We start from the raw sequence: 23550 nt of genomic DNA on the forward strand, positions 1-23550 counted from the left end.
GGGGGGTGTTGGGTGAAGTGGGAGAACTGCCTCAGTAGATAAAAGTTGATATCTTTTTAGGTAAAACAAACACATACATGCACAATTATAATCTTCATCTGGAAATCCCACCATATATTATTACATTTGTCACAAAATTACCTGATACCCCAAGGGCAAAAGGGAGGGAAGTCATTTATTGGATATGTTTTGTGTCAGTTACTGTACGAGTCATTTGAATATGGTCTCTTCTCTGAATATTTGGGTTAAATGGATAATGACAGAAAATGATATACTATTTGCAGTATATACTCTACACAGGAGGTTGGGGCTCAATCCAATGTGACTGGCGTCCTTATAAGAAGATGGGAAGAGACACAGGGGAGGAGGTCATGTGGGGACAAGAGGCAGAGCTCAGAGGGAGGCAGCCAGAAGCTGGGGAACAGATGGGCCACTAGTGGCTGGAAGAGGCAAGGAAGGACCCTCCCCTGGTGGCCTCAGAGGAAGTGAGGCCCTGCTGACACCTCGATTTTGGACTTGTAGTCTTCAGAACTGTGAGAGAATAAATTTGTTACAGAAGCCCTAGAACAAAAACCACATATGAAGATGAGGAAGCATCGAGTCTTTCTTAAATAAATGCCTTAATATTGTATATGATTCTCATTCCAAAGTTTGGGTTCACTTCTTAGAATCTGTGATAATGGCAACCTACGGGTGCCCAGGGTGCCGGCCTATGAGACTCGCACTAGTTGTGGCCATGTCTGGCCTCATTACTCGCTGCCCTGGAGCGCCACTCATCTCAGAGAGAGAGAGAGAGAGATGGCTCTGTAAAGAGTCCCAACCAAAATTATTCAAGAAAACAGAACTTTTAAAATCAGAAGAAAACATAAACTAAGTCCCGCCGAATAGTACAGTTATAAGTGCCTAATATATGTAGGTTAAATTTAATTGAATCAGGGTAATAATAATACTTTAGGTCACTAAGGCCCAGTGCATCCCAATGTTTCAGCTGCAAGTAATAGAAAACCCAATTTGAACTGCCTTAAACACGAAAAGGGATTTATTGCTATGAAACAAGGAAGCCCAGAGTTCGTTCAGGCTTCAGGCATTCTGTATGTCTCGGCGGGCCCTGGGCTGGCTTCTCAAAGCTGCTGCCGCCACAACCAAGATGAGTGCCTCCTCATTCACATGGAGGAGGAGGAGAAAGCCATTCCCTTGACAAAGTCTTAAAAGTTGCTCAGACTGACATCTCCGAGCCAATCACAGTAGCTGGAGGAGGCCACCTGCCAGCTACCTAGACCTGCTCAGCCACAGACTCATTCCCAGGGCAAGGAGGATAGGCTATGTCACTGGATGCACACAAATCTTCCACCCCAAATTTATGTCCAGAACATGCAAGGAGAAGGACAGCCAACCAATATTTTTACAATACTGAGCTACTGTCCAGTGTGAACAAGATAAGCTCTGGAAGTTTTTTTCTTTTTTTCTTGCAAGGATTCTTACCATGTTTATAAGGCTGCAAGGGTCATACTCTATTTTTGTCTACATGGTAACTACTAAATTAATATTTAAATAAAAATCAAGCTGTTAATAAGTTGGTGACCTTATACATGTGATGTTTAATGTCATTTATATTAAGAAAATTGCAAAACAAAAACTACGTTGAGATGCGTTTTTCCAACTATCAGGCTGTCAAAAATGCCCAAGTTTGATGCCATAAAGGTAGCCAAAGTGTGACCCTCTCTTCTATTGCTAATGGGAGAGAAAATTGCCACAGGTTTTTGAAGAGAAATTGGATTATATTTATCAAAATTACAAATGCATTTGCTCTTTTTGTTTTGTTCTCAGCAATTCTACTTCTGGAATATATGCTACACATTTACCACATATGAATGCGTGAAAAAAATTGAAAACCACTTAGGTGTCCATCAGTAGGCGGCTGGTGTTTGGAATCCCCACATTGGAATACCATACTTTTATAAAAAACAGACTGAGGAAGCCCATTGTGTACCAATCAGAAATATTTCCAAGGCAGAGCATGAAAAAGAGAACAGTGCTGAACAGTGTTAGGGTATATAATCTTTTTGGTGTGGATCAGGGAACCTTCTCACTATGGGTATAAGGTATATTTTATACCTTCTCCCAGTGTTTTCATTTCTGAATCATGGGGATATACATACTGTTCAAAAATTAAGATAATATACAATGTTAAGTATGACAAAACTAACGTGTATGTTTTTCTCAAATATTTGTCAGGAAAGATTTTCCAGAAGGATCTTCCTCTCTGTCCCTCTTTTAAAGAACATTTATTCAGAAATGGATTAGTAACACATGGTCTCCTCCACCTTTCATGCCCCTTCCTCTCCTTTTGAACAACAAAAAAGACACAAATGGGGAATGTAGAGGAAAGATCTCTTCCTATGAAGAATTATATCCAACATTTTTTTTAAAATATGAAGTGTTCCATCAAGACTACTAAAGTAATAAGCAGATAATAAAAAAAAAAATTATTACTACTGTTTGGTAATTTTAATGGTGCTCAAGTCTCGGTCTCAGTCTTCTTTGACTCCATAAGCATTTTGGATCTGGTCCCTTTAGACCACCCCAGTCTTTCTGATTTGGGGTTCTACTTGCTTTTGTTTTTCATTTGCCTTCCTCAGCCAAACTCATTTTTATCCCAATTTCTGAACCTGCCCCAAATGCTCTTCTTCCTCTCCATTGTCAGAGTGCCCTGTGCATCCCCATCATTGAAGTTTTATACTTGTGTAATTGTTTTATTTTTGTTGTTCATGCTAACTAGACTGGGGCTCCATGAGGGTAGGGACATAGCTGCTTGCTTACCCCTGTGTCCTCATAGTTCAGTGTGCTAAGTATTTTTCACACTGGATGAGATGTAAAGTTGTGGACACATGTTGAAAACTGCAGTGGAGAGAATGCACATTCTAGTTATTACACCACATCAGAAACAATAACCAGGCAAATACTCGCACTAACGGGAAAACCCCAACACTTAGCATACAGGTTGCTGCTTTGAAGATAATGAAGACTCTACGATAGCCATCCACTTGTTCCCAAATTGTTTTTTCCCTGTAGTCTGGATGTACTTTGTATCGATTTCTGTCCAGTCCCTTTATTACCATCAATGTAGATTTGTAAACTCCCACTCACAGTGGCAGATTGTCTTGGGAAGGCTCTATCTTGCTCCCCTCACCTCAATCAGCTTCCCTTACCCAGAACTACACCGAATAAATATACAATCTCCGCACCAATAGTTTTCTAGGCAAGTACAACTTTAAGATTCTTCCCATAAGATACCCCTCTCAGGTGAATTACAGCCTTCAATCCTTTCCCAGATAGATATTCTAGAGTCTACATTCACACTCACTCATGGCTTGTGTCTACCCAAACTAATTTAAAAACACATTAAAAATTGAAATGACAGGGGCGCCTGAGTGGCTTAGTTGGTTGAGCGTCCAACTCTTGATTTTGGCTCAGGTCATGATCTCAGGGTCGTGGGATCAAACCCTGTGTCAGGCTCTGTGCTGAGCATGGAGCCTGCTTAAGATTCTCTCTCTCCCCTCTGCCCCTCCCCCCACCCATCTCTCTCTCTCTCTCTCTCTTAAAAAAAATTGAAATCACAAAAATTTCTGATTATTCTGAAAACCGGCCATTGAATCTAGTCAAGTTCTTCTTTCACAAAAGAAAGATGTTCATATAGGCAGAATACAGATTCTTGCAAATTGAGGGTGACTGTCCTTGTCTCCATTTTCTCCAGCTCCCATTTCTCACTTCACGAATCTTTTTATGGTAGTTGCTTTTGGTAGTTCTACTGGAGCCTCTGGTGCCACAACTTGATTCTTGAATCTTAAAAAATATCAATACTTGAATCTTAAAAAATATCAATACTTGAATCTTAAAAAATACCACCATATAGTATTTCTTTGGCTCAGTAACGTGTGATCAAAAAGCAAGAGACTCTATGCTGAAAACAAATTCAGATTATCATAGAATGGAAATTTTGAAAATGACCATTTGTTTCTTTTGGCACATTCTCACAAATACCAACCCCCTTCAATGCGTTGCTGTCTCAGTATCATAACTTGTGGAGGAAAATGGCAGCCCAGCATCTGTCTTCAGTGCAATCAAAACCCTCCTCCCAGAAATAATCTGATTTGCCTTTCAGGGTGTCAAATAGCATCTGGGGACTCTTTCACACTGCTTGAGTTTTCTCCAAAATCCAGTCCACATACTTAACCACGTTGGTGTAAACCCCTGGCCGTTCCCTCTGACCGCAGCCTTCTCCCCAGCTGGTGATGCCCACCAAATGCCAGACCTCGTTGTGTTTACAGGACAGGGGGCCCCCTGAGTCTCCCTGTGATGGGGAGGGGAAAGAAAAGGTGCACAGATGAGTTCAGATGCTTCTCATCTTAAATACATGTTTCTCAGAGTGATTTTGCCTAAAATTCTCTTCTTGGCTCTTTAACAAACTTCAGTGTAAGTAAAACAAATATAACATGGCTCCTAGAAGACTGCTTTTTAAATGCATTAAACTTTCTGGGGAGCCTCGGTGGCTCAGTCAGTTAAGTGTCCAACTCTTGATTTCAGCTCAGGTCATGATCTCGGGGTCATGAGATCAATCCCTGCATCAGGCTCCATGTGTGGAGCCTGCTTGGGATTCTCTTCTCCTGCTGCCCCTCCCCCACTTGTGCACATGTTCTCTCTTGCTCTCTCTAAAAAAAAAAAAAATGCATTAAACATTCTAATGTGAATATATTCAACTAGCTGAAAACACTCTTACCTTACAAGCATCCTTCCCTCCTTCTTTATAGCCTGCACAGATCATCTTATTGGTTATTTTATGCCTTCTGTATCTTATCTGGCATTCTTCAGTTGTCACCAAGGGTATGTTAGCTTTCTGGAGAGTGTTTTGTATTTTGCCTGAAAAAAAAATTTTGGCTTGTTAATGGAACAATCATATATATAATATAAAGATATGAATTTAAAATCAAAATCATACTTATATAAAAATCTAGAAAAAATATTAGGTTTACCTCATAAAACTTTTATAATTACAAAGTATAGAGAAGAGATTGTTTGTTAACATTAAGTTCAAAACTAATTATGCCTCTAACTGGAATTGCTGCCCAGAGAAAATAACTGGATAACAGGCCAGGATATTTCATGGAAAGTGCTAAGTTTCACATTAAACTTCATTAAAAATAATTAGTCTTTAAAGAGGTTGTCATATTTAAAATTTCCAATCAAACAGATGTGGGATCCTCCTCACTTGGGTAATTTTGCCTTTTCATTTTTTTTAAAGATTTTATTTATTTATTTATTTGAGAGAGAGAGAGCACAAGCAGGGGAAGCAGCAAGCAGAGGGAGAGGAAGAAGCAGACTCTCCACTGAGCAGGGAGCCCGATGTAGGGCTCAATCCCAGGACCCTGGGACCATGACCGGAGCCGAAGGCAGATGCTTAACCGACTGAGCCACCCAGGTGCCCCGCCTTTTCATTTTTATTAACATGCTTTCTGTAGTTGAAGGATGTGATTATTTTACTCGTATTTTAGCTGTATGCCTTGATACAGCAGAAAAGGGTAAAACTGAGCTATGTTCTTTACCTTTAGGATGGAGCACATTGAGAAACATCATTTCTTACCTCTTAACTTTCTGTACCCCCATCCAGTCACCCAGCAATCAGTATATATTACATTTCTATCTCCTTTGGAAGGTAGACATATGGGTCTCTGAGCATCTAAATTTTAAAAATCATAGTTTAGTCATAAGAATCAAAATATACCTTCTCTCCCAGGAGAGACTCTCTTCTTTCGCTTTATATTATGTAGTGTGTTCTCTATTTATTATATTTGGGTTTTGCCTCATTGCCATTCATTTTCATTCCTCATATTCAGCATTATCCATCACATACTCTAGTGTGTGGACCTATCACATCACCTGGGAATTTGTTAGAAATGCAACCTCTTGAGCTTCCCTCAGACCTAGATGGGTGAGGGACCTATCCTCACCCTTGGACCTATCACATCACCTGGGAATTTGTTAGAAATGCAACCTCTTGAGCTTCCCTCAGACCTAGATGGGTGAGGGAATAAGGCGGAATCAAGGCACAGGCCTCCCCATGAGCTCTCTCTCTCTGACTAGGTCTGTGACCCTGTAGAAATTGCTTACTTGTTCTGACCTGAAATTCCTTAGTCCCTAAAAGAGAGATATAAATCATCTTTAATATTCCAGTATATTATAGAGTTATGTCATTTGGTGCATCTGAGAAAGCCTGCAGAAAACTTAGCTCTTCACCCACACCCCACAGTAAGATTTATTTTTTTTATTTTTTATTTTTTTAATAATCAGGGAAGAGTGCCAGTCTTAACAGACTAAAAGCCTAGCTTTGCAGACCTTCTCTCTTTCATGATCACACCACCTTGCGATTGCTGGGGTCAGGCCATGAATCTGGAGGTGTTAAACATTACATCTAGGTAATCATTGTTGATAACTTCCCATTTAAAATTCCAACATACCTGTGTAATTTATTGCAGTTTCCAGTTTCAACAAGGCAATATCATACCCGTTTTCTGCCACTTCATATTGATCATGAATTATTATTTCTTGAACCCCAAAGAAAGATGTGTCTTTTTTAACTTCTGATTGGTTTAAAATACCACTATAGACACGCAAGATTTTAGGTGACTCTACCCTAAGGAATAAACAATAGGAGGAAAAGAAATTCCCATTACCAAATAATTCCCAAACATTGGAGCTATATTGCTAATTACCTACATATTACTAATGTTTTCTACAGGTGGTGGGCTTTTTGAGGGAAAGGAGTGATTTCATGCTAAGATTTTTCACTCACATATTCCTCCTGTAAAAAGCTCTGGGTTAGTATATATTAAACACAAAAATGAATGAAGGCTCTTTCCACCCAACACACACACACACATTCTCTCTCTCTCTCTCTCTCTCATTCTCTTTCTTGATCTCCCTCTCATGAAGAGTTCCAGGTTCTAGTCTCAACCCTAGCATTATTACCTGTGATCCTGAGAAATTCACTTGGATTTTCTGGTACTACATTTTCCCATACGGAAATGGTTAAAAAAAAAAAAAGTAAAGGAGACTATTGACTTCAAACATATCTGTGAGTTATAATGTGAATTAGCTACATACTGATGAAAAACAAAAACAAACACACAATACCATGTCTGGAAACTCAGAGAATACTGAAGTGCAAAGAGCAAGTTTGGCCAACTAAAATTCCCTGGGATACATATACTCTCCCGATGGAGCTTTTAGGTCTGGCCAATATTGAAATTGACCTAAGTAGGGAATCCAATTTGAGGATTTATAATGAACTCTTCCTTCTGTATTTGGAAACACAGGGAGATAGAAAGAGAGAGAGGAGGGGGGGAAGAGAAGAGAGACAGGGAAGAAGAAGCGGGGGAGAGAGAGAATATTAGATTTAGAGAAGGGGAAATTCTCCTTGTGTTTAGTTCTGGACCCAAGGCCCGAGACAATGCACAGAAGATATGTACTGGTGGGAAATAGCAACAACACTCCTGGGCATGTGTATGCATTTAAATGGGAAAGTGAAATACTATGCCATCATGTTCCTGCACCTAATCTGATGCTGGTAGACCATAAGTGGTTCTTCCCTTTTGCCTTTTTTTTTTTTCACTCTAGAAATTTAATTTAGCAAATAGGATAATTTACATTTTTAAAGTATTTACTAAAATGCTAATGATAGATTTAATATATGTGTGAGCCTGGGGACTAATAAAAAGAGGAATTGTACCGACTCGTCGAAACAGTGAGCAGCTGTTAGTATCCACTGGTTTCCAATGATGGAGCCTCCACATAGGTGTCTCTGGGTGGGTGACGTGATATGCAAAGTTATCTGCCACGGCCACTCACCAGGAACAGATGCTGTTCCTCCAACAATTCTGGGCTTGATTTTGGTTGTACACTCTGCAACAGAAGGGTTGCAATGAGTAGCTTCCTAAATCTTCCTTTTCCATCAGTAGTTATGTTCCTTCAGGCACAAAGAGGAGAAAACCTTCCCTCGATTCCATATTTTATAATGACCCTGACTTGAAGAAATTTTATAGTCAAGCTGGCAAGCAAAGCATGCACAGGAAAATGGAATGACTAAGGCACCTTGTAATTACATACCCCCAAAGAAAGTTTCATCCGGTATTGCATGCAGTCTTATCTTCCCTCACATGATAACCCTGATGGTTCTTTCAAAGCAGTAGTTATCAAGTGTGGCCCTTGGACCTATCACATCACCTGGGAATTTGTTAGAAATGCAACCTCTTGAGCTTCCCTCAGACCTAACAGATCAGAAACTTGGACAGCGGAGCCTAGTAATCTGACTTTCAATCAGCCCTGCTGAAGTTTGAGAATATTATTATAAAGAAAAGTGAGCACCTTCCACTGAGTTGACAGCATCTATCCAATTCCCCCCATCATCTTCCCCCTCAGGCTGACCTTTGGTCCCAGTCTCTCCTGCTCCAGCTGGGTTCCATCCAAACCTGGGCTGCTCTTCTGTTTGTGAACTGCTTCTGCCTTTTGGCCTTGTTGACAGTTTAAGGTTCTCTAGGTTCAACCCTTGATACTTTCCAAGGACTTTGATTCTGATTTACCCCTCTGTTTCTTCCTGTCTTAGCTACCCTGGGCAGGACAGTCCAGTCTACTTCTACTTCCTGGGATGCCAAACATGAGCACCCACCCTCCTGATGGGAGCCTTGGCCAAATCTGGCCCAGTAACCTAGGGAGAGTGGGGATGAGGTGCTCATAGACAACAGTGTTCTAGAGCAATTCTCATATTTTAATGTGGGTATGGATCACCGGGTTGACTTTTATTTTTACTTTATTTTTATCACCTGGTTTTTTTTTTTTTAAATGCTGATTCTGATTCAGTCTGGGGCGAGACCTGAAACTCTTTCTAGTAAGCTCCCCGGTGATGTCAACATGCTACTCCCAGAGCACACTCAGAACAATAAGGCCCAGAGGATCAGGGAAGCTTCATGGCCTTAGCTAAAGGAGGAGTGTGAAATTGGCAAAAGAGTCACTATTAGCAAAAGCCAAGTCCTAGATGGTCCGTTCCCTGGTTTTGTAGGTGTAAAACAACCTCTGTAGGCCTTTCTTTCCTCAACCAGAAAATGGATGTATAATCCTGGGGCAGACTTCAAACAGAAGGAGAGGTCAGGAAAAGGAGTCTTAGAGAAAACTCCAGTTGGTAACACTTGGAGGCAGGAACAAGCTTGATGTGCTTGTGAAAGCTTAAATAGGCTGGGATGCTGAGAGAAGAGTTCTCACCTGAGAGTAGATGGGGTGAGATAAGCTTCAGAGAAATATTTTGAAGATTTTGACTAGATTCTGGAATTACAGGGAAGCTGTTATGATTTACAAGAAAGGAAAGGCAAAGTTTAGGACAATTAATAGGTAAGCAGTAACTAAAATATGTTACAAACAAGAAAGACTTTCTTAGGGATAAATAATAGGTCTTGTTCATTTTCTTTTGTCTCTCAGTTTAAACAAAATGCTGGATGTATGTGTTTAGTGTTAGATTTTGTGTCAGGAAACATTTCTTTTGATGGCAATTGCTCTGTATCTTCAAAAAGTTATGAAGACCAATGACAGTATAAGACATGATAAATATCTCAGGTAGATATCCCCTCCCATTAGGGTATTATTTCATCTAGTATAGTGCAGGAAAATCTAATGATCTAGTTTCAGAAGGTGCCCTAAAAAGTCATAAGATTTCCTTTTACCTTGTATTTTCTGCTTCAGCTATCAGTTTCCACGTGATATATTCTGTAGCCTTCACAGACCAGAATCCATACATTCATCAGAGAAGAAGATAATGAAAGAAGGAGGGTGGGGAATGGATTCTGCAATTTAAGGTATAAGTGCTGATTCCCATTTTAGAAACTATATCAACACCACCACCAACAAAATCTGCCAAGTGCCAAGTGTCCCTTCTAGTGCTTAGCAGAACTAAGATGACAGAATTATCGTAAATGTTCCTTCTGTCTCAGGTCAATGTATTGTGAGTAAAACAGAGAATATTTGAGATACAACTTCATTAGCTGGCTTTTTAAAGGAGCTTGGGCCATCCAAAGATTCCCACCAGATCCCTCTACACTCCAGAAAGGCATGGTTTCCTAGTTAGGATATTAGCATTGGACACAATATTGTATATGCTATGAAACAAGTTCTCAGAAGTAAAGGATTTACTCACCTTCTCATAGAGAAATGATTCTGACACAAAAGATTTTTATACTTTGAAAATTATTACAAAGTATAATCATCACTTCTTTTTATTCACTAAATCTCAGTTGAATCTTAAATTTGTAGTGCTTTATAATATTGGGCATTAAGCAATAAAAGTCTAAAATGCAGTTTTATGTAAATCAGTAAGTACTGAAGTCATAATGGGTAATTCAGGGAGGAGTGTGGTATATTCTTCCCTGTTGGGGATTCTGTCCCTTAGATCATTCTGTTTGCCTACAAACCAGCCCTTGCTACTATGCTCAGAAATTAGCCACTGGAATTGGCCACTGCTGATCTGATTTCCATTATAATTTTTATGTTATTATAGGTCTTCTTTAATGTGGACAATTTCCTTTCTACCCTACCACACTCATTGTTATAACTAAACAAGGTTTTACTGTAAATTTTTGCCAATACTCACAGATATGCAGAACGCTTGGAGGCAATCTGAAAGAATGAAGGCCCTTGAAAAGGAGCTACTTTATTTCTTGAATAAATACATAATTTTTCAAACACATGACAACTATTTATGTTTCAATTAAAGGTCAAGTAGTGGCCAATGGACAGACAATGAATGATCTGACTAACCAAAATGCTGGTTGATATTCAATTTTGAAGGATAATAAGATCATTGGCCCTCATAACAAGAATCAAACATCAAAGTGTTGGCTAAACCTGAGTCTCACCATGAAATACCAGCTGTATAAATGTGTTAAATTAAAACACATATTCATTTAATACTAGGCAATGCAGAGTTTAGTTAAGGCCCAATATTTACCTCTAAAACATGGTCAGCCTGGGTGACAGGAGCAAAAATAGCAGAAAGTTGCATCTAGTTCATTATTGTACTAATTTTCTCCCCTTTGTGGCTATTATTGACTCTCTCCATCATGATATATTTGGTATAGAACAACTCCTTCGGATGTATTTTTTTCCTCAGGTAACATTAAACTCACCGTTATCCATTTTACATAACCTTAATGTATATCCAGAGATACCGCCTCTCCCATGAAGTATTTTAGTTGGCGATCCATTTGAAGAAAGTTTTAAGTAACATTTACCCCTGCAGGTTGGAAACAAAATAGTATAAGCACAAGGCACCCCGCAAAAAGATGGGACAGGAGCATCTATGTAACACGTCATAGGTCTTACTTCCCTCCGTTGCAAGATTCTGGAGATGGGGAATAGGTAAAAAATTGGCAGCGGATGGTATCGGTACACATTTTCTGGCAGGCTTCATGCCCTTTTGCATCAACAATGTCCAATTCTTCTCCCAAGAAATCAGTGTCATGGTAAAATGAGGAGTGACAGAACACTAGGCAGCAAACCACAGATCAGATATGAGACACAAAACCTTAACGCTTGTCAACCTTGGGTTTGCTAAGCTCGATCGGAAGAAAGCGCTTTTGCTGTTTACCTGGGACGCTGTGCCTGCAGTTTTGCAGACTAAAACCAGAAAGAGCTTTGTTCTTCTTAATGCGTGTACTTGGTAATCCACTTTCAGATGTTTTCAGGAGACAAAGGTTTCTAAGCGTAAAAAAAAAGGAGGTAATGTAAATATACCATGTAAGACATATCAAAGAAAAGAACTATTTTTTATAGCACATATAAAAGGCAATTCATGTTGGTATTGAACAGTGAAAATTTTCTCATTTTGCAAGTACTCTTCATAAATCACTGAGTCAGACCCCATGATTTGTGGTAGACAAATCTTCAAAACTAAGCCACTTGCCTCCATAAAAATTTTCTGAGCTGGTTCTACTGTCAGTGTTCCTAGCATTTTCCTTCTTTACCTGCATTCTTTCAACACTCCTAGCCCATCTCAAAGATTCCATAATTTTCATGCTACAGAGAAATCTGCCATCCAGAATAGCTGGATGACTCTGGATGGCAGATTAATTCCTGGCTTAGACAGGGATAAATGAAAGCCAACACAGACTGCATCTTCCTGGAAGGAAGTAACTTCTCCTAATTAGCTCCAAATCACAGTCTAGAGCAGTGCTGTCCAACAGAATTTTCTGCAATGATCGAAATAGTCCATGTCTGTGCCATCTGAGTCAATGGCCACTAGTGAGCACTTGGAATGTGGCTAATACAGCAGAAGAAATGAATATATAGTTCTATTTAATTTTAATTAATTTAAATTTAAAAAGCCAAGTCTTGGCTTGTAGCATTCATCTCCCTCTCTCACCCTGTATCGAGGATCCAATATGCTACTTCTCTTAAAGGTATTGATTAGGAATTTTATAAAAGGAATAAAAAAGAAAAAGAATAGTGATTAACCCAACAGTACAAAGCCATCTTTCTAATTTGTGACATTTATCATGTCCCAAGGCTCAATCTTTGCACCTCCTTTCTTCTCGGACTGCATTCGTTCCTTTGATGGTCTCACCCAGTTTCAGTCACTTTAATCACCAGCTGTATTCTGGTAACACCCGAACACAGATCTAGAACATAAACCTCTCTTCTTAGTTCCAGATTTCTCTTTCCAATGGCCAATTCAACACTTCTCTCTGGATGTCTACTAGGCATCTCTTCTCTCTTGAAATCTGCTCCTCATGAAATCTGCATCCCCATCACTGGTTTTATCATCCTTTCAGTTCCCTGGGCCAAAAGTCTCAGAGCTGTCACTGACTTTCTTTCTTCCAGAGCTGACGTCAAATTCATCAGCAAATCTTATTGGCCCTACATGGACAATATATCCCAATCTGATTACTTCTCTATCACTTCCACTCTGGTCCAAGTAGGGCAGGGTTTTTATCTGTTGAGCTCACTAATGGTATCAGTTGTGTTTAGAACAGTGCCTGGTATACAGTAAGCACCAAATAAATTACATTATGTTGTTGAGTAAATGAAAGCAACAGATATATTTTCATGTGACAGACTTAGTACTTCTGAAAGTTGCTCAATGGAAAACCAGACTTGCTTGATGGACAATGGACTTGAGGGCTTACGCTGGCTGGATTGCTCCTGGGGACACACTCCCCACACGGGCAGCTAAGTCAAGAAAATACCAAGGATTCTGAGAATTCTGATTTAGATAATATAGAGAACCTAGATTTTGAAGCAGACTTAATCTTAAGGTTTTTTGTTTGTTTTTTTTTTTTTAGTCTTATTAATGAGGGGCAGCAACCCCAACAGATATCCCTTTAATGACCAAAGAAATTTCCTATGCTTTATTATGGTTTCCTGTATTAATACCCATCAGTAGGGAAACAGCATCTCAATTCTCAAACCTCCCTCCACAATTACCCCCCAATTCCATTAATGTAGGCCTTCATTTCCACTTCTCTTCACTTCGGATTTGACATTTCGCTGAAATTCCCAGCTCGTTCTGCTCCAGGTTCAACGATCTCAAACTGGGCACTGAACTAAGTTGCCTTTTAATGGTCATCCATATTTTCTTCATTCTGTTCAGAACTAGGCAACTCTCCCTTTGCTGAAGGCAGGGACCTCCCCCAGCTAAAGAAAACAAGAGTCCTTGCTAACATGGGATGTGTGGCCATTAAGTGGGGAATGGAAAGAGGGAGACGCTAGGAATTCTTCTTTGCAACTCTGATCTACCCAATGCAGATATTTAGATCAAATGTGTAGCAGCTCAGAATTGTTAACCATGGATTTTGAGCAGTTGTTTTAAAAAATAGCACATTAATCTTAACTCCTTACCTTTCAGATTCCTTTGGCCATTCTTGAGAAAAGAAGGTAAAAAACAAACAACTGGGATGGTGAGTACAAATGCGGCGACAGACAAAGGCATCTGGGGCCACGACACTGTCGATGTTACTGTCTGCAAACACTGTACTACGGAAAACATCCCTAATACAAGCTGCACAACAGAAGAAACCATGCTTAAGAAATCAGTTCACCAACATAACCAGTAAAATACCTGTCATCGTATTTGTAAATGCCATATGAAAAGTTGGTTGGGGGGCGAGGGACGGATGAATAAGCTGAGCACAGAGGAATTTTAGGGCGGTGGAAATTCTCTGTATGATACTGTAATGACATTGGACAAATGTCATGATACATTTGTCTAAACCCATAGAATATACAACACCAAGAGTGAATGAGAATGTGAACTGTGGACTTGAGGGGATTATGATGTGTCCGTGTACGTTAATCAACTGTAACGAATGTACCACTCTGGGGGGGGATGTTGATAATGAGGGAATCTGCACATGTGTGGGGGCAGGGGTGTATGGGACATCTATATTTTCCCCTCAATTTTGCAGCAAACCTAAAATTGCTCTAAAGAAATTAAATCTTAATAACAATTTTTTAAAGGTTTGTTTATTTCAAGATCTTTAAAATTTTCTTTTAAATTAGGAAACGTGAAGTGATTATTCTAAATTCAAACATAGCTCTAATTATATAGGACACAATGAATTTTTTCACATGAAGAAGGTAAAAGATCATTTGGTCCACTTCTTCAGTGAGCACATATTGGGATCCTAAGTTAGGCCCATCAGACATATCATCAGCCCTTACTATTTAATGGCTAAACCACCTCACTAAGTAAATAATAGTTACCCAGATTAGAAAGCGCACAGGATTTCAATGAAAATCCAGACACCACTGAACTGAGCTTCGTTATTCTGGTTGGTGTCCCCATTTGGGTGTACTTCAATAGACAAACGTTACTGAATAAAAACAAAAATGGAAAAATGTTTTACTCTTCTAAATACAAGTAGGAAAAAACATAAGGTGATAAGAAATTCCAATTTAGACCCTGCCTAGGCATTACAGCTAAAGGACTGCTCTGAAAAGCATGGATCTAAGAGCTGGACAGCTGGACTTGAGTCCTTGCTCTGCCAGGACCTGGTGGGCCTGTGAATTGTGTCAACTTTATTTTTCATTACTCAAATGCCAGCTTTGGAGGGATGGTGGTCTGAAGAGTAGCAGGTAGGAAGTAATGAATTCTCAAGCCCTTCTCAATGTTAGCATTTTAACTTTTTTTTTTTTTAAGATTTTATTTATTTATTCATGAGAGACAGAGAGAGAGAGAGGCAGAGGGAGAAGCAGGCTCCCAAGGAGCAGAGAGCCCGATGCAGGACTCGATCCCAGGACCCTGGGATCATGACCTGAGCCGAAGGCAGACGCTTAACCATCTGAGCCACCCAGGCGCCCAGCATTTTAACTTTTTTATAATGCCCAGCACCTCCCAAGTTCCTGGCTTGCTGTCCATGTTGTGTTAAGTCTTAGATGTAAAAAATGTAAAAAGATGTAGTATGAACTAAGCTAAACACAAACCATGAAAGCTTGCTTATTAATTTGAAGGTTCTGTTTTATCATTGGTGTTTTTGAAATAAATCTCTATTGCTTTATTTGCTTTGCACTCACGTCCTTGTTGTGAAAGTGGACAGTGGAAATGTTAAAACCCAAAGGTAAATCCAAATACTAGTCATTTGAACTTATTTCTCTCTCTCTCTCTTTTTGATTCTAGATAAGTGTAATTTACTATACAACTCTAAAACTTCACAAATATTTCTAAATATAAAAGTCAGGGCCATTTTTCCCTAAACTTTTTTAACCAACTTTTTTTTTTTTTTTTAAAGATTTTATTTATTTATTTGAGAGAGAGAATGAGATAGAGAGAGCATGAGAGGGTCAGAGGGAGAAGCAGACTCCCTGCCGAGCAGGGAGCCCGATGTGGGACTCGATCCCGGGACTCCAGGATCATGACCTGAGCCGAAGGCAGTCGCTTAACCAACTGAGCCACCCAGGCGCCCCTTCCCTAAACTTTTTTAAAAAGGAGAACACAGATTCATCATTAGAGATCAGGTCATTTTTATATCCTACCCATTTATCTCTGGAATATTTCAAAATCCGGTATGGGGCAGGAACTTTTATTTAGAGAGGTCTGAGTAGGTTTTTCCTTTTGATTCTACAATCCTCTAGGCCAGGAATGGCACAGTCAGACCAATTGTAACTGTCTCAAAACTGCCAATTAAGAAATGTATCACTTTTTAAATTAGCTAGGAGATGGGTTAAGCATTTTTTTTATGTAACAATGTCAGTAAAAGACAGACTCCTTACCATAAAGGAAATGCATCCAAGTTGGGCTTTAAATGCACTTTCCGTGAAGAAAACTTATCAGCACTGTACTTATTATAGAAATGTCGTTTAGGGGCTAAAAATGAATTTTGGCATCAAGCTGAGGAGAAATTCTGTTTTCCATCAGATAAGGTAATGATCTACTTACTGTCCTTGGGCTCAGCCTATGGCTCACTCACCGATGCTCTGCGCTTGGAAACTGGCTTGTTGCATATGTGAAAAAGTGACAGTGCACATCATTTGTGCATCTCTCTTGGCATTCCTGAACATTCCTGGCGACTGAGCCATTATAGTTCATGCCCTTCATGTCCAGGTCCACATACACATTTTTGTTGCAAGCTGGAAACAAAAGCAGAAAATACGGCGATCTTCCAGACTCCAGGGGCAACTGAAATAACGCTACCTTAGCAAGGGTCCCTCCTGACTTCCTCTTTCGACACCTACAGCCACTGTTCCTCAGAAGTCCTTTGTTTTCATCTTAATCTGCTTAATTTCTACTCACAGGTGGAAGCAGCAAAAGGATGCCAATGTCCTTCTTATATTGCAACAATATAGACTTGTAAATTCCTGTTTCAGTTTTCCACCCTGGCCTCCCTGGTCTCCTTAACCCCTTGACTGATTGACGAACCTATTCAAGAATCTTTTCACTATTAAGACAAGTGTCATCTCAAATTTTACAGGTGCTCTTTTGACTTGAAGTAATATGTTTAATAAGGACTTTTATATAAAAACTTTAAGCTGGGAAAGAGAAAGACAATAAATGAATGATGAGGACTAATGTAGTAAGACATGTCCTTCACTAACGTAAATTTTAATGAATGGGGTGGTGGGAGGGGACATGCATGCTTAGTTTTTACTCTACACTGAAGGCACTTCATTTGGAGATTCTATGACCACACAGCAGGGTTTTGTTTTATAGCTATAAAGCCCTATGTGATGTAATTATACATATGTATCATAGTAACTAGTATTTATGAATTCTAATAAGACATCTTACCACTTATTTGGTGTGAGCATTGCTTGAAAGAATATCCAGAAATGGCTCCTGTCATATTCACCCTTGGCAGTGTTTCTGTTACACTGTCTTTCAGGATACAAGTAAACCTGTTTTTTTTTTTTTTAAATAAATAAATAACATTACTGCATGAGAACTTCTGTTTTAAAATAATGGATCTTAAGAGCCAGCACACAGGAAGTCAAAGAGAAAGAAACAAACCGCTCTATCTCACGCCAAAACAAATATTTTCTTAGCCAAACCGAGTTTGTTTCTCGTTCCAACATCCCTACACTTAAAAGATCACATACAGTATTCCCTACTACCTGGAAATGGGAGGGGATGAACTATGACCTGTTGGTCAAACAACCCTCTACCTGTTTTGTATGGCCCATGAGCTGAGAATGGTTTCTGTATTTTTAAATGGTTACATTTTAAATGGTTATATAAGTACTTAAGTAATATTCTTGATTTTGCCTCTGGACCTGTAAAGCCTAAACTATTTATTCCCTGCCTTGTCAAAAAAAGAGTCTGCCAAGCCCTGCTGTAGATTCTAGAATAGTAATTTAAAGTTCTGGGTACTATGTAAATATCTATGAATGCGGCCATAATACACAAAGATGTTGATAACTTAATTCTGTAGTAAAACTTTGTTACTGAGTTTTCAAGTTCAACATGGAAACAAAAGTGGTGGACGGAATGCCCTCAAATTTTAAAAGTACAGCTACAAACACAAAATCACTAAATGCGATTTGTGAATCTGGAGAAGATTCTGGTTAATAGCTATAAATTATATTTGGGGGACAACTGAGATGCTATAAAGGAATTCTTGTTTCAATTGTATGCTTTTTGTGTAGGAAAATGTATGCTGAAATATTTAGGGGTGAAGTATTACAATGTCTTCAAATTAATTCAAATGGTTAAACAGATAGATTAGATACATGATAGATAAATGATAGATAGGGAAGAAATGGCAAAAGTCTTGGTGGTGTCAGGGGATCACTGTACTACTCTTTGAAACTACCTTTATAAATATTTATTACCTAATAAAATAATTGAGGGAAAAGCACCAGTTTAAAAAATATCCAATATAAATAATCAATCAAAAAGCAAAGAACAAAATTATTAAGAGCCATAAAAGTGGAGAGAAATGAGAGAGAAAGTGTACTGTTAAAATCTAGACCACAGAGAAGTTGGAAAGTCCACCCTGAGGGGCACGTCTGCTCCTCCCTGACCTGTCTAAACACCATCTTCTTTTTTCTGTAATATTTCATATTTCAATTGAAGGCCAATATGTTTTCCAACTGCTGACCTTTACATTTTATAGAATGGTAGATGAATATTCATTGGTAAGTAATCCTCACGTAAAAACTATTTCCTCTATGTAGAAATGCAGACATTTACCATCTGGTAGGATCTTGAGATGACGATTCCGCCATGAAGGTGAAGAGCAAGCAGCGCGGGTGGTAGGTGCAGATGACCTGGCAATGCCTGGCACTTGGCGTGGAAACGGTCGTGACGTCTCCTCCTTGGAAGGAGGTGTCCGTCAGCAGCTCAGTTACACAGTCTGTGATATAATACGTGGCAGGCCTTATTTTGGATTTTAGTTGCACATTGTCTAATTAGATAATAATTTCACAAAGGCAAGCAGAGTAGGTCTACTTAACAGAAAACATGCCTGAACTTGGAAATCAGAACAATCAACACTTATATGTTAGTTTATTGGGTGAGCAGCCTCAGACAGAAAAGGAGATCACAAAATGGCACATTTGCCTCAATGGAATTGTGCTGTTGGGGGATTGTCTTGGAGACGCGGGTGCTTTGTGGGTAACTGAATAATTGCACAGAGCTTTACTGGCAAAAGATGTTCTTTAGGGTCGCATCCAAGTCTGGAAAGGGCCACCTGCTTTTTCCTTTCCCTACTGCTTGCTTGTTGAAACTCCATGTTTATATGAAACAAAGGACCCAGAGTGATCATTTTTCAATAGTGTTTGACGGCCCTGGATGGGAGATACTGTATCACATCACTATTGAAAATGGGCCAGTTTAGTAACAGGAACTTTAGACTCTCAGAAAAATAACTGAATCCCATTCTAACTGAAACCATACACAGGTTTGTCTGTTTTTTTTTTTTTCTTTTAAAGCTAAATTGCATAAGATTTTTTTTTTTTCTGTTTCTAGGAAGAGACATCTAATATTCCAGATTATGGCTCTTTGGATCATTATTACTTAGTCACTGAATAAAAGGTTGTAGTTTTTAATCTTGGTATATTCCTATTAAGAAGTACTACTACATAGCCCATGATCTTCTTAATATCTTTCATACATATGTAACATATGCATACTATATATGTGAATGTATGTATACAGATATAGTAAAACTGAAATACTTTGGGAAGGATAAAATATAACTCAAATACTTATTGTAGTAACAACCAACATACCAAATATATGGGAAAGAATGTAGGCACAGAGCAGTGAAAACTATCACTAGAGGCTTATGTTAGATGGCCCAGGGCCTTGGATGGGGAAAATTTCAACTTTATTTTCATTAACCTCTAATGGAAATGTGGCAACGCCTTCTATTATTAATGTAAGTAACAAACCGACATAATGTTCATTGTATCTGCAACTTTGTCATAATACAATTACAGATTTAAAAAGAAAATACTACCTGCAGATATCTTAAAATATCATTATCACTCATCGCTAGTTTGGTGGTAATTATTATTCTGCATTTTTATATCAGAGTTGGGTTTTTTTTTTTTTACACCTTAACTATATTGCAATATACTTGATTTTCTTGGTAATCCTGGTATTTTTACTTTATGCCTTTAAAGGCATTATTCTGAGAATACAGTCTAAATGGATCTATGGGGAAAAAGGAGTCAAGGATCCCTGCGACAGACTCTGCTCAAAACCCACCACATACACCTTCTAAATTACCCAACTACACCCTCTGCGTATAACATAATGTTCTCCAAAATTGGCAGCTACCCGAGAATGACCTGGAGGTTAACAGAAACCTGCCCTCCCCTCCCCAAGCTCTGTGTTGCTTCCAACAGAGCTGTAATGCAGCCGCCCCATTAATGAAGTCTTATTTACACCTCAATATACTCCCACTGTCCACAAATCCCACCTCTTGGTGCAAAGCAAGTACTAATTACCACCAAACTAGTAATGAGTGATGTGGATTTGGATATAAATATAGGTACAGATGTGGATATGGACATACATATAGACTTAGATTACTACTATTATGAACAATTCCTGCACCTCAATTGCCTTCCCTGTTTTGAAAACCCACAGAGCCTTAAGTGAAAAATAAAATGATTATGTCCTTCCCTGGAGTAGATGGCGTGGGACCTTGGTGTGATTTCCGTCTCTGGGCTTAAGCCCTTTTGTTTTCTAGTCTTCAAATCAGGGAACCAAGCTGTTTCCAATTCATACCTAAGATTAAGCTCTACTTACCACCAGAAACTGAGGCAAATAAAATGAAATGTACCACTTGATATAATAAAATCATCCTACAAAGAGAAAAATGTGCACATAAAATGTGAATTTATAATTAGTTTACTGCCATCAGGGTTTACAAAAAATAGGGAGGGAGGGGAATGGTTAATTCCATAGCGTTCACAGGGTTCTTATCATAATGCTGAATTTTACCTTCCCCACATCCCAGGACATCCCTCAGCATGGTTATGTGTCGTGTTCAACACTCTCCTAGTTCTGAAGAACCCAGAACTGACAGGGGAGATTACACCCCCCATCTCTACTTCCCCAAGCCTGCAGGTCACCATTAAACAGATATTTCTCATTGCCATCATCTGACCCCTCCCCCACACCAATTTTTCCACTTTTGCATTCTCTCTCAAATTGTTTCCTTTCTTTCCATCTCTGAAGTCTCAATATAGCTATCGAAGAGCTCTAAATGACTTTCTACTTATGAAGTTTCCCATTTTAAAAATTCTGCTGCAAATATATTCATAGACTGTCCTGGTCACCCATAAATGTACTTATCCCCACAAAGCACTGAATTAACTGCTCTATAAAAAACCGACTATCAGTGAGAAAAATCAACTTATTTTTTAATATTGATCTTGAAAATCTTTTTAATTTGTAAAACACTTGTCATTGATAACAAGTTACTAGTCTTTCATTCTGCATCTTCCCTCAAATTGGTTATAGATAAAAGCTTCTAAAACGTCGTCAGACAAATTTTAATAAATCAATCATTCTCTATTGTAAAAAAACATTTTTAAAGCTCCCATGGTAGAAAAGGTACTTCAAGGAATAATTGCTTGAGAGAAATCTTAAATAAGAATTTTTGAAATCGTACCTGAAAACATTTTGTTTGCTTGTTTGCAACATTCTTAGTAAGAGTGTTTTTCTTCTTCCCAAATAATCTTCATCCTCCTCTAAATGGGCTTGTGCAGGTAACGTTCACTTTAATATTTACTTTTACCGGGTCCCAATGTTATGTAACATTGCCTCTTTGTGGAGCATGTCTGGAAATCTCAGCATATCAAAAATGTCCCTTGGTCGAGTTGCTTGCTCTCTCAATACATTAAAATCTTTTTGTCTTATTTTACTGTGTATTCCAAAAAATGACACACAGAGATTGCTGGAGAACTTGGATTTGCCTGTGTGCCTTAGCAGTTGGGCAAACTCATGTCAGTATTGCCAAAGCTTCACCAAACCACACGTTCAAATACCAGCTGTTAATCATTAAATCCAGCCGAACCCCAGCCTCACAGTCTACAAAGAAAACAAGGAAGGTCTGATGCACTGACATACACAGTACAGCGGTGGGAGGAGCCTCACCTGTTGGAGGCGGGACGGAGCCTCACCTGCTGGAGGCGGGAAGCTTCCTCCGAGGCCTACGTTGATATAGTCAGTTCCAAGAAGCTAAGCTCTTTTTTATTCCACTCACAAACACTGAAAGTCTAACTTAATTTTTTTTCTTTGAAAAACGGAAAAAATATGGGACTTCCGTATCTTTCTTTAAATGTTGGTGCACTGAGACAAAAGGAGAGCTAGGAAGTCACGTGTCCAGCTTTTGCCGGAAAAGCCATGGAAACATAACAGGTCAATTCTCTTTGTCTTGGAGGGCGCCCCCTAGTGATAGGACCTGGTGCTTCACAAAGAGGAAAGCTGGTGAAACACTTTTTTGGGTTTCACCTGGTTGTATTTGTTAAGCCCCTTCCTGTTGACCTTGAAAGAAGGGCTAAAAGCTCTATAGAAGCGGTGGATGAGGCATGTCCTCTGTTACTATTCATTAGTTTACTATTCATGGAACTTGAGCGGAAGCCATTCTTCTGCACTGTAAACCAGCCACCTGTGGGTCCTTGGCCAAGTTGCTTTCTCTCTGAGTTTCAGGTTCCTCATTTATAACATTAGACAATAACTAGCCCTAAGGATTTCTATGTGATCTCCTGGAAGCGTAAATAAGTAAAAAAAAAAATTAAAAACCCTTTTTAGGGGCGCCTGGGTGGCTCAGTAGGTTAAGTGTGTGCCTTCGACTCAGGTCATGGTCTTGGGGTCCTGGGATTGAGCCCCTCATGGGGCTCCCTGCACAGTAGGGAGTCTGCTTCTCCCTCTCCCTCTGCCTGCCAACCCCTTCCCCCCGCTTGTGTGCTCCCTCTCTGTCAAATAAATAAATAAAATCTTTAAAAAAAAAAAAACACCCGGGGCGCCTGGGTGGCTCAGTCGTTAAGCGTCTGCCTTTGGCTCAGGTCATGATCCCAGGGTCCTGGGATCGAGCCCCGCATCGGGCTCCCTGCTCAGCGGGAAGCCTGCTTCTCCCTCTCCCACTCCCCCTGCTTGTGTTCCTGCTCTTGCTGTCTCTCTCTCTGTCAAATAAATAAAATCTTTAAAAAAACAAAACAAACACTGTTTTTAATATGTCCGATTTATGTAAATTTTAGTTCCTTCACAAAAAGAAGATAAATAAATAAATAAATTTAAGAGAAAGATAATTTTTTTTTTTAAGATTTTATTTATTTATTTGACAGAGAGAGATAGCGAGAGAGGGAACACAAGCAGGGGGAGTGGGAGAGGGAGAAGCAGGCCTCCCGCGGAGCAGGGAGCCGATGCGGGGCTCCATCCCAGGACCCTGGGATCATGACCTGAGCCGAAGGCAGACGCTTAACGACTGAGCCACCCAGGCGCCCCAAGAGAAAGATAATTTTATGGTTCAGAGAAGACTTCTATTTTCCATAGAGAAGCAAAATAAG

At 39.3% G+C, this 23550-nt stretch overlaps 1 protein-coding gene across 1 annotated transcript; it reads right to left on the reverse strand.

Annotated features, from left to right (window-relative positions):
• Positions 1-3648: 3648 nt before the first annotated feature.
• Positions 3649-22732, reverse strand: F11 (coagulation factor XI). Its single transcript, XM_032413690.1, has 15 exons — positions 20786-22732; positions 18719-18881; positions 17318-17424; positions 16500-16659; positions 14797-14906; positions 13933-14092; positions 11684-11793; positions 11419-11581; positions 11223-11329; positions 11178-11182; positions 7788-7954; positions 6513-6688; positions 5639-5734; positions 4778-4917; positions 3649-4351 (listed from the first exon to the last, which is right to left on the reverse strand). Exons 1-15 carry the CDS (start codon positions 20838-20840, stop codon positions 4190-4192), a joined length of 1881 nt encoding a protein of 626 aa, XP_032269581.1. The 5' UTR covers positions 20841-22732; the 3' UTR covers positions 3649-4189.
• Positions 22733-23550: the final 818 nt, after the last annotated feature.

Source organism: Phoca vitulina, unplaced genomic scaffold, assembly GCF_004348235.1.
Source record: "Phoca vitulina isolate PV1807 unplaced genomic scaffold, GSC_HSeal_1.0 scaffold15, whole genome shotgun sequence".
Classification (NCBI taxonomy): Eukaryota; Metazoa; Chordata; class Mammalia; order Carnivora; family Phocidae; genus Phoca; species Phoca vitulina.